This window comes from Aythya ferina (assembly GCF_964211825.1).
Source record: "Aythya ferina genome assembly, chromosome: 2".
NCBI lineage: Eukaryota > Metazoa > Chordata > Aves > Anseriformes > Anatidae > Aythya > Aythya ferina.
In genome coordinates this window covers 35,582,055-35,598,335 of record NC_140297.1, presented here as the reverse complement: position 1 = coordinate 35,598,335, position 16,281 = coordinate 35,582,055, and the positions used below count along the sequence as shown (strand labels likewise).

Genomic DNA, 16,281 nt, shown 5'->3' with positions numbered 1-16,281 from the left:
TAGGATGAGACAATTCTAAGAGGCTTGATTTTTGAAAACAAATTTCTGAAATAATGAATTTAATTGTAAACGCGTAGTAGCTGTGAACGTAAAGACAGGAAAAAAATGAATGACTTTCTGGAAGTGGCTCTGTGTAATTTCTTTTATTCTTCATTATAATTATTGTGTGTATATCCATGATTGAACTTGCTTGTGATGACCTTTATCTTTTCTCTTGAGAAGAATTACTATTATCAGGTCTTTCTTCATGAGGAAATAAAAAGGTCAGTGCAAAACTCATCCCTTATTTCTATGCAGTGCACATTGCACTTTGGCATATTTGTATTGAATTTTATTAATAATAATTAGATCATTTTGTCAAAGAAATTTTACTATTCCAAAATCAGACATTCTACATGGCCTTTCCTAGTATGTGCTCTTGCTTTTTCTGCTTCTTTCTACCTTCTCTTCTGCCAAGGTTGCTATTGGTGTAGCTGAGATTTTACGTACTTCTATTCCTCCTAATTCTGTCAGCCTAGCTAATTTTGTTTCTTCTTCTATAGCCTTAAACAGTCAAACTGCTAATTCTTCTGCATCTATATCTGCCTAAGAAGAAAAAGATAATGTAGAGAATGTGAATTTGTTATCTTTTGTAGTTGAGATTTTAAGTTATTTATTGCTAGGATCTGAACAACTATGTTGATTTAGCTGTCACTCAGAACATGACTGAAGGTTGCTTATTTGCAAGGGGAGCTTCAAGCAGGCACTCCAAGCAGGAAGCTGAGTTCATGAAATCTTAATATATTCATAATTAAACCCAGGAATTGCCTGTATCTCTGTGGATTGTTCACTTGTCCTAATGAGTATATTCTGTTCTGTCATTCAGGGGACTGAGCATGTTTTTCCTCCCATTGTGATACTTTGCTCTTAAAGCCTGAAGAGCCTTGTGAAACCCTTGAAACTGCAGCTCTCATACTAACCAACAACCTTTGCATTTGGCAAAGGAACAAAATTTATGGGCTCTGAAGAGGATATAATCTTTATACAAATTGGTTGTGACTGCAGAATGGGGCGCAGACAGGAAAGCAAGGGGACTGGGGCACTTGGTACTGAAGAAAGGAAAGAGAATAAGAAAGAGAGAAGGCAATCACATATATTCAGGTCTCAACAAGTAGGGAAGGTAAGTTAAGCAAAGCATGCTCCCACATTTCCTGAAAAATTTGTAAAATTACAGTAGAGTGAGAAGATCCAACTGCTTGTGTTGAGACAAAAATAAGATTTAACACTGCATTATGCAGCAACTGTAGATGACCTTGCCAATAACGCTCAATTTTTTTTTCTCTTGTGTGAGAGCAACTGGTTTTCCTCCAAAGAGAGAGATGTATTTTTTTTTATTACTTAATCTTCACACTTTTTACCCTAAAACATCATAGTAAATATTTTCTACTAGAATTTTTCTTTTCCAGTAGGGCAGTGAGTAATGATATAGTATCTTCCTGCTTCTATGAACATATTTTTATAATCTGTTGCCATAGTATGTTTCATATTAATGGGTACGTATAAGATAATATAGGAGAAATTCAGTGTCTTTTTCACACGTATTTAGAAAGAGGTCCCTCCCCCATATTGTCCAATTTGATTATTTCTCTCTACTACTGCACTCTGTGAGTATTCTTCATGGCAATAGTTATATGATTCAAACAGCATTTTTCTACAGTAGACTAAGGAATTGTAACCTAAAGTGTGCTTTGTGTTTGTCCCTACTGGGACTTTGATTTTTTTGGTTTATTTAACTCTTTAGTGTAGCAAATGTTATGACTCCAAAATGCTTTTGTCAGGAAGAAAATGTATCTGCTTTTTGGTTTTGATTAAGACAAACCATAACATATGCTGAGGTTCATTGAGTGGTGTCTCAGGAAGGTTGTTTAAAGAGAGAGAATTGTTTGCAGAAAATCTAAAAGTGATATTCTGGGACTCCAGTATCACTTCCTCTCCTTCTCACCATCTTTTTCTCCAGCATTTATCTGGAGATAGTTGATTACAAAGTCTACTTTATGAGTAATAGTAGCATACAAGAGCACCTTTTTAAGATACAAGAAGTGCAACAGGGAAAAAAAAAGCCAGATTCCTCAAGGAAGTCAGTAAAATTTACATCTGGTGTCTTAGCAAAATCTGGACAAAATAGTTCTGTTATGTAAAGTCATTAGCTTCAACTGTATCATACATGAGACATCAAAATACACAGATCCATATAAAGCTGAATCTGCAGCTTTCATCTGCAGCTGAATAGCTTAGATTTTCAGACAGTGTTATGGAGTACCAAAAGAAGTCAAATGTCTCATAGAAACTTGATTCAGATTTCAGAGTTGGGGCAGGGTGTTGGACTTAGCAATTTCCAGAGGTCTCTTCTATCCCAAATGAATTCACGAATCTATCTTCACCTTACACAGCCAGTGGTATTTATTCAAGGCCATTATGGGGTCAGTACAACGTTAATTGTAATGACAAAGTTCTGTTACTGCCTACTGGTAGTACAGACAGAGTGGTGCATGTACTCAACCTTGCCAACTCTGGAATTTGAATAACAATCATTTTCAAAGAACTGATTAAAACTTGCACAAAAAGAATCAGTTGCAGGCCTGTCCAGTTTATCTGGTAGTGTATTTGAATGAAACCTTTTGCATCTGTTCTGGAATCAGTCTTGGATCACATGTGTTGAAAGGAATTAGGGCTGGAAATTGGCGTGGGTTCTGTCCTCAACTGAAACTAAAGCATCTCAGTACTCATAATGCTTTTATTTAAAATGTATTTTTATATCGTTCAGCATGTGGAGATCTCTTTCGGTTTTCTGTTCGAAGACTGTTCCTTATTGGCTGTTTCCCATGATATTTCTGAGCACAGTGGTGAAGATTTCCTCAGGTGCAACTTCCACTTTCATGTCACCTCCTCTACAGTCCCAGTGTTTAACCTGTGTCTGTGTAGCCCATTTCTGTCTTCATCTTTGCTGCTATGGGAATCAGCGTTTTCACTCAAGCTTGTCATGCAGGAATATGGCTTCACTGTGAGCCAATGGTAACTATCTGATCCATAGAAGTAGGGTTAATGTAAGAAATGTCATCTCTTCTCTCACACCAAGAAATTTTTAGGTTTAGAGTCTCCTCTAAATAGCAACCAGCTTGTTTCCCACTTCTGTCACCCTCCTGGAGGCATTTTCATCCCCAAACCAAGCACCCTAATACAGTCAGATGAAGATGTATTGTTATTTATTATAACAAAGCTGTCTGTTGTCCTCTCCTTGCTGCACCCAAGGTCCTGCACTGTGGCTACTTGAGTATACAAGAGCACCTTTTAAAGTTAAGAAGTGCAATTGGAAAAAAATACACAGTAATTCTCAAGGAAATCAGCTAGTGTATGGGTATGTACAGGTGTGCATACAGTGGGAATACTGCAGATGCCTTCAGCTCCTGAGGCTGGGGAGCATCGTCCTCTGGAATGCTAAGTGAGGCAGCGTGCTGGCCCTGCACAGAACAGGGTGTTAATTCTTATTCCTTTGACCCCAGATGGTCTCTAGCCCTCACAACTAATGCTAGCAGAATGTGTCAGTTTGGCCATATTATAAAAAAAAGGATTTTATGTACTTAAATTTTGTGTCCTTATTGTTACTTGTTTGGAATTGCTTAAATGTTCCTTGTCAATAGTCTTGTCTGTAAGAAGCTAGTTCTCACTGTTTTTCAAAATTACATAGCTGGATTGATTTATGTTTCTTATTAGAATAATAACCCATCTGTTATGGGGTTAAGTCAATCCATAAAATTACAAATCTGGGAGACAAAAGGTCTCAACTCTTACTCACAGTAAGCATTTATTCATGTTTGAAATTTCTTGTTTACATTTGTGCAGAGAGATTATTTGGTAGGGAAAAAAGCAGTGTGTGTGGGGGAGTAATACTCTTGGTGTTAATAAGCCATTGTTTCTTTTTCTTAAGCAGAGTAATACAGAGAGGTGTGCTGTTCAGTGGCAGCAGAGTTCTTCATTGTACACACCTTTGTGTTTGCATGCGTCTCTCATCCCTGCTGAGTACAATAGTAAGGGCACTATGATCTTTAAAATGGTCTATTTAATAATACAAGTTTTTTTTTTTTTTTTTTTTTTTTTGGGGGGGGGGGAGGGGGGGGATTGTCTTACAAGACCTGTGTATGTGTTTATAACCTTTTGACATCACAGTGAGATTTCACATGAAGACATATTAATGCACATTACAAGCATATGATTGCTTGTATCATTATGAAACTGATGAACAATTACTTCATTGCAGTGTTTTTTATCTTAACTGATCAAAACATCTTCCAGTGATTTTTATAACAATATGTGATTGGAATAACAACTTCACATGTTGTAGAGTTCTGTGCTGCAGCCGAGAGGCATGTAAATACAAGCTGCTTATTTGCAAGAAGCTTCCAGATTTGCAATATGATTGCTATGGAAACCACACAATGAAAACCTTATAACCATCTGTGTGGTTTGGTAGATTTTGCTGCATAGCTGAGCTGTTTTTGTTTACTGTTATTACAGTGTTGAATAGGATATATTAACCCACATGCTGGGATTATCCAAGGTATAAACTAATGCTGTGCAATGGCAATGTCTGTCTCAGAGATCAGAACACAGTAAAAAAAAAACATTTAATAATGTCATTAAATTAGTGTCTAGTATTCGAAGATGGTTAAGGAGTGTGTTGGTAGAGGAAACTACTAAATTTATGCATATTTATTATGGAGATACCACATTCCAGTGTAGGAATGCAGTGCTTGAGCCAAGCTCTAATCCATTTTATATGCAAGTGGTATGATTTTTTTTTTTTCCTTTTAAGAAAAAGAAATTGGAAGAAAAATCTATTGATTCATGTCAAAAACTCAGCTAGTGTAGTATTCATTGTTCTCTTTTAAAATCATGTGGATGATAGAATCATCTATGGTTCTCTGTTTATTTTTCTGTTCTTTCTTCAGACTGCAAAATAAATAATTTATTTTGAACATCTTTCAGGGACTAACTAAAAAAACCCAACAACTTAATAAATATAATGAGTTCCTTGTTGCATTGTCACTGCAAGAATTTTGGAGTTGGTTGCCATTAGGGTCTCTGAGTATGGAACATGTGCCTTAAGGACCAGATGTTTGTTCTTTGGATCTACATGCAGCTCTGGAAAAGTTCTAGTTTGATTAATGTTGATTACTCTCATTTTGACATAATGAGAAGGTAGAAAAGATTATTTTCTTACTGCAGTGGCAGCAATGGTGTGAAGAAGAGAAACTCTGTGCCAGATAATTTTAAAGGTCTGCTTGACTCCTTTTATGTGGTATCTTAATAATACTGCAAGACTTCTGCTGTGTTTTTTAAATTCTACTTCTTTTAACTCTATTTCATATTGCAAGATAAACTTCAGTATGCCAGATTTGAGCACAGCTGTAAGTCCCTGGGTAATTGAGACTACTGTATTTAAAGGACATCTCCCACATGTAGTCATTACTTCAGGACATAATACCAAAAAACACTTTTTTTTTGCCACTGTAACCCAAACTTATTGCATCTACTGCACTGTATGATTACATTAGCAAGTAGTGTGGACCATTTTCAACCAATTCGTAAAGCGCAGGTTTGTGTTGAAGACCTAATGTCTGCTCTTGCATGTTTCAGAAAAATTTTCCTATGGAGTCATTTTAGTCTGGCTCAGACTGAATGCCCATTAGCAGTTGGACTGTGTTCAGTGCGGTTCTGGAGTGCCTCTTCCAGTCTAGTTGCACTTGAAGGCTATCTAGTTTTTTCTCTCTTTGACAACTCTGTAGTGTGAAGCAAAGTGTTTTAAGTGGGAATGGTTGGGATCCAAACTGTGGACAGCCTTTGTTTGAATTTGGGACCTTTTTAGTTTTCAAAGAACTTTGGTTCAGACATTTTCTTGTCTTCAAATATAGTTATGGCAAACTCTTGTTATTAAGTACGTTTTTTAGGAAGAGGAATGCATATTTACTGTTTGTGTGAAACCACAGTGCAATTTATATATATGCAACTGTATTTTATAAAAATCTTTTCAAACCTCTTCAGCTGTTTTTTCTTCAGTTGAATTGACCTCTACTTAAGCCATTTCTCAGTTTGTTAGTCTGATGACCATGACAGTGATAGAGTTAAAATCCACGCTACATTCAACACAGAAATTGATAAGGGTCTAAGAATTTGTTAATGTGTAAGACCAGCATTTATTTTAATCAATGTATGATACCGTGTTGGGTGAAACTTTGTGGGAAAAGGGAGCATCCCAGAAAATATGACTGGCAATGGGATCATAATACCTGTGAGTGGTGTAATTGTGGTATGGGAGCCATAGAATGACAGTGCCTCCTAGTGCTTCGGACAGCACATAGGGATGTATTTTTGCCATTTATACTCCAATTCTAAGTGCTTAAAACAAACAAATGAGTGTACTTGGAAATATGCCACAAGTGGTGTGCCAAGTGGGGGAATACATTTAAATGCAGTAAACAGTTTGGAGTGTTTTGTGTTGTACTGCAGCTTCAGATTATCCCACTTCTATTGCGCGTGTGTGTGCGTGCGTTTTTTTTTCTCCAGATGGCAAAAACTCTGTGTCTTAGTAGGGCAGAAGTTCAAAGCTCTTTGTACAGTGAATCTCATGATGTAACTGTAATATTTGTATGACTGCATATATAGGTTAGCAAACAATTATGCATACTTATTTCAACAGGTCTATTCTTGTGCTTTAAACATCTGCTTTAATGTTTGCAGGAACAGTCTTGCGGGTAGATTAAATTTTTACAAGGCTAACAATCCTTTGAACTGTTGATATAAAATTCACTCTTTGTCAAAGTAGATAGGCAAATTACATAAAAGTAGCACAATAAGGAACATTTTAAAAAGCTGTGAGTTCTTTACCTCTTGTCTATCATTAACAAACTATTAAAATAAGCTGCTGAAACATGTGCCTTAAAAAGAAGCGTGAATATCAGTATGAGATGTGATGAGTAGCAACACCTGCTAATTCAAATGTATTAAAAGTCCAATTCTCGATTGCGAAGTGGGCTTATTAATATACTATTTCTTCATTCAGTGAAGCATCTTTGTCAGCTGTAGTCTACTGTAAGGGCCAAGGTAAATATGTTTCTACTTTCTTATGACCCTAAAGAAAGAATACAATTTAAAAAGAGCTCATAGTTTGTTCCCTTTTTTGCCTCAACAAATTGTTGACTGACTTGTGCAGAGCATATCTTGTGTCCCTGTGCTGACTGAGTGTGAATTTACTTGTGTGAGGGTATGGGGATGAGAGAATTCCCCGTCTGTATGGGATGAGGAGTATGGAGCGCATCTTACGAAATCGCCTGTGAGGATTTTGGAGTGTTCCAAGCCTGCTAGCCAGAAAGCATGCTTTAGAGCTGATCTCTGCCAGGCTTTCTCTTTTCTTCTAAACTTGCGCTACGTTATTTGATACAGTCTGGTTTGCCTAAAACCATGGTCAGCCTCAGTCAGCAGGAGCACTGAATGTGTGGCATCTGTGGTGGCTGCGTTCCCATCATGCAGGTGACTAGCTCATGTGCATCTCAGTGATGGTGCTAAAGATAAGATAACCTCTTCCTTCTCTGCATATGCCTGTGTAGAACTTCTGAATTCTCGTATGGGCTCAGTACATTTTCACTCCTGAGTCTGCTTGTCTTGATCCTGGCAAGAAATGTACATAGCAGAAGAGGACCCTCATTCTAATTGTTTTGGAATGACTGAACAACAGCAGAGCTGCAGCTCTATATTACCGTATTCAGAGCAGAGTGCAAAGGGAAACAGATGTTCACAACTGAGATTTCGAAAGAAAGCTTTTGGAGTATTTGGGTGGGTGGGGGAAACCACAGAAATAACAAAGCTCCAACTTCTGTACAAATGCAAAATAGTAAACAGGGCTTATGATCTGAAAATGTGTAGAGTGTGGCTTTCAGACTGATGTGGGCTGTAATTCCTGTCAGCTGAGGTATCCCTTCAGAATTTCATTTGCAGTTATGTGTTTTGCAGAAGAAAGTGCTTCTCCAAAGGCTGAAGTGCCAAGAAAATGGAGCCAGGAGAAAGTTACCACTGTTTCAGGTAATTAAAATCTTTCTTTTCTATTTTGCATATGTACTTTCTTTTTACCTTCATTTTCTTCCCTCTTCCCTTTGCTGTTTTAAAATAATGTTTTTGTAGCTCTCTAAAGCTGTCTCTTTCACCTGGGTATTTGATGGCAGCAAAACTGCTTAGCACCACTTAGGATGCATGAAAACCACTTGAGAAGGATTTATAAAGTAAGCCAATTTATACAAGGTATTCCTTCCTGAATTACTTTGTAATGACTCAATTAGCTTTCATTTCTGCACAAAGGAGATTTAGTTGCATAAATTAGCTTATCATCATTGAGGAAGTGTCACTGCTAAAGGACAGTTTATAGATACAACATGCAGTTGCTGTCAAACCTATAAGAATGTAATATAGACATCTGTGTATACTTTGTGCTTGAGCAGAACAGACTTCTGCCATTCAGAGACTAACAGGGGACAACAAGTTGCCCAAGGGACTGGCAATGTAGACGTCTCTGAAAAGGTCAACTTGACACAGGCTCTGACAATCGACCCAAAGCTCTGTCTTCTTTGATAAAAATCAGATAAACTTAAGACCACTAATTGATCTGCAGCCTGTTTAAATGTTGGCCATGCATATCTTCATTGCATATGATTACCACAGAAAGCAAATGAATTGGCTAAGAAATGCCAGAGTCCAGTGACAGCAGCATAAAAATTGGAAAAGGACACAAATGCCCAGAAAGGCTGTGAAGGATATTCTCTCAGCTTTAGTTTGGCAAACTGCCCTTGTGCTAATTATCTCTGGGACTGGAAAAATAACTGCACACACCATGTCCAGTCACATGACCAGACAACTTTTCTTGACAGAAATGTATTTCCAGTTATGCTTAAAAACAAGATATATATGTGCTTCAAGGGCACAGACCTTTAGATAAACTAGTGGTGATTTGACACAGCAAGTAGGGAAGACTTGCTTCTTATCAGACCTTACACCTTTTTGAGATCTGCTGCATTGTAACCGTGACCTGCATTGACATGCAATCTGGCTCACCTTCCCCCATCGTACATAATACACATCATTCTTTCAGGGCTGTCAAGGAAAGGGTGGGCAAAAAGAGTTCCTTTAGGAAGTAGCTCTGCAGTGTTCTTCCTGTTGCAACATGTGGAGAGGAAACAGAGGCCTGATTTCCTGACCTGTACAGGAAAGCAGGAACAGGTTGCTGCAAAGAGTTTTGGGTTGCTTTTCTTGGAAAGGAAACAAGAGCCAAGTCATCAAATGCTGTTAGCATTGTGCTTTGCTAAAAACATGTGTAAGACAGCATGACTCATTACAGCCTTAGCATTTAATACTCATTTAGACATTACCGTAATTATAAGAGTGTGTTGTCATAATCGAGCATGGGGTCAATCCAATTACAAAGCTGACAGGATTTTTTTCACTAATATATTATCTTGAAGTTTTCAATGAGCATAGTTTTAAGAAATCCAAACCTTAGCACCTTCATTTCTGAAAAGTTTCAACTGCCATGAGAAGAGCTTTGTCTGTCTTGCTAGCCTTTGTAGTAATTTCCTGCACAATAACTCTTCTCCCCCAGTATTGAATTAATTTCAAGCAATAATTCTACTGATATTAAAACAGTTAACACTGAAAATTTGTCAGACTTTTAGGGCTGAGTTGACATAAGTATCTATGATTGGCATCACATCATAAATATCTAATCTGATTTAAGAATATTTATTGTTTTTTCCATACAAACAACACATACATTCACAGAAAATATTTTGCAAATTGTCTGTGAGCTCAGCCTAACAAGTACAAAACCCCTCTTATTTTTTACTCCTTTCTTGTCCTAACCCATCTGGACTTCAAATAATGTTCAGACTTGAATTCTGTTAACCTTCCAGTCTTGATTGTTGACTGTTGCTGCTGGATAGCTTTTACATTAATTGCTAGTGGCACAATTATTTAAAAATACCAAAACATATAAGAATTTCAGTTATACAATAGGACTTACCATGTCTTTTTTGCTACTGCTATAGCATTGAGGCTGACTATTTCAGTCAGCATCATGTTCTGTGCTGCTTTAGGGTAAATGCCTATGTAAGTAAGGAACAACAGGAAAAAGGAAATTAGAAAGATTATACTGAACAGATTGGGCTAGACCAAAGTCCAAATAAATATTCTACCATTATTTAGCCCTTATTTTATATGTTCTTCTAGTTTATGGGATAAAGGGCAAATAAGTAGTTACAGGCAGTCTTTGCAGTTTAGGACATCATCAGAATAAGCAATTTTGTTCATTAACTGGGTACATCTCATCTGAGCATTGAGATCAACACTGAGTTTGCATTGAAGAGTGCTTGTATAAGGCAGAGCCCTTTTGGTAGCATTAATTTTAAACTTTACCTGTGTCCCCATCTCTAAGCTTTCAGTATGGTAAATGTTAAGCACATCAATGCCAAAAAAGAACACAGTAGTATGTAATAATTTTCCAGTTCACCTCTTTCAAATGTTAAATAGCATAAAACAGCCCAGACCATGACTAGTAACTGTTGAATATGATGCTATAAACTTTTTGAAGAATCTGATCAAAAGTTAAGGAATGTGAGTCAGAACTGCAAGCTGCTTAACGATCGCATTAATACATGGGGCACTGAACCACAGGAGTGAAATGAAAATGTACCTATGTGTTCCTTCATTCACAAGCAAGCTGCAAGCAGGTAGTGTAGAACTGGTAGCTGTAAGTCACTACCATAGCACAGTTTGTTAATTTGGATGCCATCACTGTTGAAATGGAAGATCAATGAAAGTCAGGCACAACTGTATTCATTCTAATTTTTCAGTGGTGCATTTCCATGCTTAGGTTGTAATTCCAGATTTTGTTTTGGTCAGTGTAGTTTTTCTGCCAAGTTTGTGCTCAGAAATGGCAAGTGCCAAAATTGGCACGAGGGAGGGGGCAGGAAAGGGACAACCTGCTGGTAAATTGGCTTAGGCTACAGTGGGACAGCACACTTGAAACCTCATAAAATATGGACTCTTAATCTGTTTTTCCATTTTTTTTCTTCTGTCTATTGAGGCTGCTAGAATGTTCTTACAGCTTTGTTTTTCCTTGAGTAATCCATTGGCATTCTTAAGTTTTAAACAATTTACAACATTTGAAATCTGTGCTTGAGAGATATACTTGTCAGATTGTTACCAGAACTGTTCACCTTTCTTTCTTCAAGCCTGCATTGTTAGATGCCAGTATTTTTCAGTCAAATAAGCAGTCTGAGCCTACCATCAGGAAGGCTGGCAGCCATTGCTGTTTGATCTGTCAAATAAACTCTGAAGTGTTTTCATCGGGATATTGGACAAAAGTGTCTGTTGTTCCTATTACTGTTACTGGAAAAACAGAAATGGCAGAAGAAAACCCTGAGGAATTATTTGTAGAAGAGTTTTGGAAACTGTTGGGTAGTTGTTCATCCAGATAACTGTCCAGGAATGAAAGAACTATTTCCTGGAGAAACAACCTATCCAAGATCCCTCTCAGCCATTTCTTGTGGTTGCTAATACGAAAAGCAATGGGTAGGTAAAAACAAACTGCCTTGTACTGTCTACTCCACGTTTTAAAAATAATTCTGTTTTGTCATATCTTGTTCACATTTGTGGTCTACGTGACCATGCCTTCCAAATACAACAGACTTTTGTTTAGCAATTATGCCATGATATTTTCTTAAGGCACAAAACATTTCACAGTGCATGGGAATAAAGTATGATTGTGACGAAGTAATTCCAACAAGTCAATGCCTTTTGCATTTGAACTCTAATTGGCACATAAGTTCTCGCAGCTAAATCTACCAGCTGTTTTCATGTAGCTCATTTGTTTATGAAGGTCCACATAATTTAATTACTATACATGTACCTAATTTCTTCATACAGGTCCCCAGGTTTTATTTAACCGTTCTTCAAATGCAATCAAATTAGATTTGGCAGGGTCATCTCTAACCAAAAGAATGGCTGAAGCAAGAAAGAATGGGCTTGTGTTTCACAGAGTTTTTTGCAGCTTTTTTGTTGTTGTTGTATCTCTGTGTTTGTGAAGCACTGTGAATCATTTTATGAAGTGTTTTGTCCTTTAGATGTGTAGACTTTGAAGTTGTATTTACACTTGGTGTTTATGCCTGTGTAGTTGCTTAGAGAATTTAGAGGAACTCGTGCTGATGGGTATTAGAAGAGATTTCCACTTTGGAATTAACACTTGTTTGAAGACCAGCATAGCTGGTCACAAACTCACACTGGCACTTCTTTCCCCAGCCTCTCACCCCTTTATTCCCCTTTCTCTTCCCATGGTATATACCAGTTGCTCCAAGAAACGTTTTTCAAAGAAATGTGACTTTGATATGAGCAACTGCTGGTCTTAATTTCATTTCACTTCTGACTAAGTAAGCCGTGGTTAGTCTTTGGGCAACATTTTCAGTGTAGCAATAAGCTTATTTAAAAATGGATCTTTTCCAGTGTCGCCATGTTATTAGTTGAGTCACTTTCCCACTTCATGGCTTAATGAAATGCTCATGATGAGCATGTAGGGAGAGATGTATGTTGCTCAATGTGGGTTCTCTTCTGTTGCTGATGTTCCCTGTGCAACTCCCATTGGTGTTACGAGGAGTTACTTCAGGCATGTAAAATGCAAGAAGAGATCTCAGGGTGATAAATATCAGTGTGAAAAATCATGACTCATTTTAGTGCAACTCTGAAAAAGTGAAAGTACTGATTAATGTATTTAAAAACCAAATCAATAAGACTATTGCTGAAAGATTTGAATATACCTGGAATATATACCTGGCTGGAATATACCGAAGTAGCTCTTTAGTTCTTTCTTACATGGGCTTATATTATCTTTTATGAGATGGGGCTGGGAACTGTGATCAATGCTGAACCAAAAGAGGTACTCTGATTTAATATTTATTACCAATTGATTTGGTGCTAACCAGTGTTACCATTTTTAATTGTTTAATGCTAAATTGGTGAATAATGAGATGACAAATTAGAAGGGCCAATATTCAGAGGTGCAACGTTTCATACTAATTCTGTCTTCCTCTTGATATTGTTCTGTCTACGCATTTTTACAGTAACAAAATCTCTTATTTCTGAATAGTCAGTAGTCTTTACTGTATGTATAAATCGCTACTTTTGGTGTGATGACAGAAGAATTTGTGCACTGATAGTCAGAACGCCCTCTAGTGCTATATAGTAAATGGGAGCTGCTAATCACCAGTTTATGGAAAATTAAATGGTGGCTAACTTGCACAGTGGCTCTAAAGGCAAGGTTGTGAATGTTTAGACATCAAAACAAGATCGCACATAACACAGACTGAAATGGATAAATAGAAACAAGCTCTTCTGGCTCATCCAGAGAGAATTAAAATTAAAATCAAAGCATTTGTCAAAATGGGGAAAAATACAAGTTGAATAGTACTTTATTTTATATAGCGTGACACTTCATCTCACTTGTTACTTGATATTTCAGCAGGATTTTTTCAGTAATAAAGTGAACCAATCATGATTAAATTGTAAACTATAAATAATGGCGTAGAGTGCTAACGACATGCAAATGTAACTGGTATATGTTGGAATAACCAGCAAGCCTGCTGTTCCAGGATCATATAACAAAACTAAGATGACAGCCTTGATCCAGCCAGTTCAGTGATATTTATGTTATCAGAATTAGAAGATAGCTTCCCAGTGATGTAAATTATTAGTACATATACATTCTGTCTGGTTAGTGTATACATAATGTAACTGGTCATCTTAGTGGTATTGCTTACATTCTTCTTGCATTAACTCATCACACTCGATTCTCATGGAATTAAAAACAGGAAATAGTTTGCAGTGTAACAGAAGCTCCCAGTGTATTTAACCGTGTGTAAGTGCTGTGTTTCAGTAGACGCACTCTGTATTGTAAGTGTATGACAAAGCATTTATTACTGTGTTATTGCCATATTACAGAGCAAAGAGTGCTAAATAATCAATCAGTTAATGGTCTGTATGGCAGCTTGAACACAGCACATCCATTGTGCTTATGCTGTTAGAAGGATGAGTTTATGGCTGGAGTGTAGTTGCATGTTTAGCCAGAGCTTAATGTCCTAAACTGGAGCTGACACAAATATTTTTAAAATGCAGCTTCAGCAACAGTTTCAAAGTTCTCCAATATTTCAGAAGGAACAATCCAAGATTATCTAAAAGGTTCTCAGAGAAGTTATTTAGTGTAGTTGGAACAGAGGAGGGAGGGGAAGCATATCACAAAATACTTTGGCTTCCTTTCACAGATTATTATTAATTATACTCTAGCATTTTTATCAGTTTCAAGTTGAGATACAACCGTGGCTTGCTGGAAGTACATTAGTAGAGGAAAACTAGCTGTTTTAAGTTGCAGCTGTAAAATGCTTTGAAAACCTGCAGCTACATGTCTTCAGTGATACAACTGTTGCCAGTGAAGGGCTCACCTATTAAACTTGTTTTCCACTTGCTTTTGTGTTATGAAGGAGCTGTTTCTACCAAGGGGATTAAGAAATGTGCACTAATTAATTGCTTTGTAGTACCTGAAGGTTTAAAGAGCAATGTTAGTCCCTCAATTTTTATCTTTCGTAATTGGATGTAATTTTCTTTGCAGATGGCAAAAATACCGATTATGCCAATTTCTACCAAGGTTTATGGGACTGCACCGGAGATGTACCTGACGAGTTGTCATTTAAACGTGGTGATGTTATCTACATTCTCAGCAAGGTACAGCATGCTACTGAGGCTAAAGAGTTGTAAAAAGAGAGAAGCACAGAAGGGCACATTCCCACAGTCCTATGGGGGGAAATTGGCACTCCCTTTCAGATCCTTTGTTTGCAATCAGATATTCCCTGCAATTAATTATTTTGTCAAATGAACTATAATCACATTTAAAACATAGCCATGTAACAGGAATTAACTTAAAAGCATGTTTATTTACTTGTTAAATCTTGGCTACCATTTGTTAACTAATTTAACAGGAGACAATGTGCTTTCTGCTTGTAAAAGTTAACCTTGTAGAATTTTAAATTATCTTCCATGTTACGTTTTTGGTTTCCTGTTTTATATTTCTGACTGTGCTGATTCTGACTTTTTGGGCATCTTGCTAGAGGGTTTTTTTTTTGTTTTTTTTTTCCTCCGAACTGTGCTTTCATCTTTGTATGTGTATTGCAGTTGTTCTGATAGCTCAGATTTCAAATTTGTTTGCTCTGACAGATTTGGGAAATTTTTAATTTACCACTTTCCTGTTTACAAAGCAAATGATGAATATAATTCTTCTCATTTGAGGTGATGATAAGCAATACAAGCATGAAATTTAATTTTACTTTAATGTTTCTGAATTTTATTATTTTTCTCTTAAAAACAAACAAACAAAAAATCTCTCATAAACTATGTATCTCTTGGTCCATTGAAGTGTTCTTCTGAACAATTAATCAAAGGAAATTTTCCTTTTCCCCAAACATTAGAAAAAAGCTGATCTTTTTTAGTTTTCACTTAAAAAGCACCTTTTAATACGTATCTCAGATGTAATTGCCATTCAGTAGAATTTACGCTAAAGATGTTGTAATACACATGTAGCTGCATGAAAGCTAAAGCCATCTGTTTGTGTTAGTTTCAAACTCTTCAGTTTTGTCACAGCTGCTTTAAATCTTCTGTGATACCTTTAAATGCAGTGTTTTAGGGATAATAAATGTACAGCTTCTGTTTAAATAAATTTAAGATTTATAGGTAGAAAGATAGTCCCATATAAAAATATACAAGATATATTACTAATGTAATGTGAACATGTATGTCTTTTGAAGCATTTCAGTGTCACTTAAACTAATAACTGAATTACATTACTAAAGGCAGTCTTCAGTTGGGCAGGCTTTCATACAGTTATACAGCACTAAAGAACAGTACTAATTCTTCAGTACATACACACATCCCCCCTGCCCCCCCCCCCAAAAAAAAAAAAAAAAAAAAGGGGGGGGGGGGAAGCTCACAAGCAAGCAGATTGTACTGCACATTTGCCTTCTGAGAATTGTACTTTTCAGTATGTTATAGGCACTAATAAAATCTTAATCTTCAACTCGTAGGTGAAAAACTCATTTGCTTTTCCTCAAATAGTGAGGAATTTAACTTAAAAAATGGAGCAGAATAGAAAAACAGTAACTTAAGGTG

General features: G+C 36.7%; 1 protein-coding gene across 1 annotated transcript in view; it reads left to right on the top strand.

Annotated features, from left to right (window-relative positions):
• SKAP2 (src kinase associated phosphoprotein 2) overlaps window positions 1–16,281 on the top strand; it is a 114,396-nt gene that overhangs the window by 88,698 nt on the left and 9,417 nt on the right. The window contains exons 10-11 of the mRNA XM_084508777.1: window positions 8,044–8,112; window positions 14,732–14,844. Of these exons, the coding sequence (XP_084364903.1) occupies window positions 8,044–8,112; window positions 14,732–14,844 (182 nt within the window). The remainder of the gene's footprint in view (window positions 1–8,043; window positions 8,113–14,731; window positions 14,845–16,281) is intronic.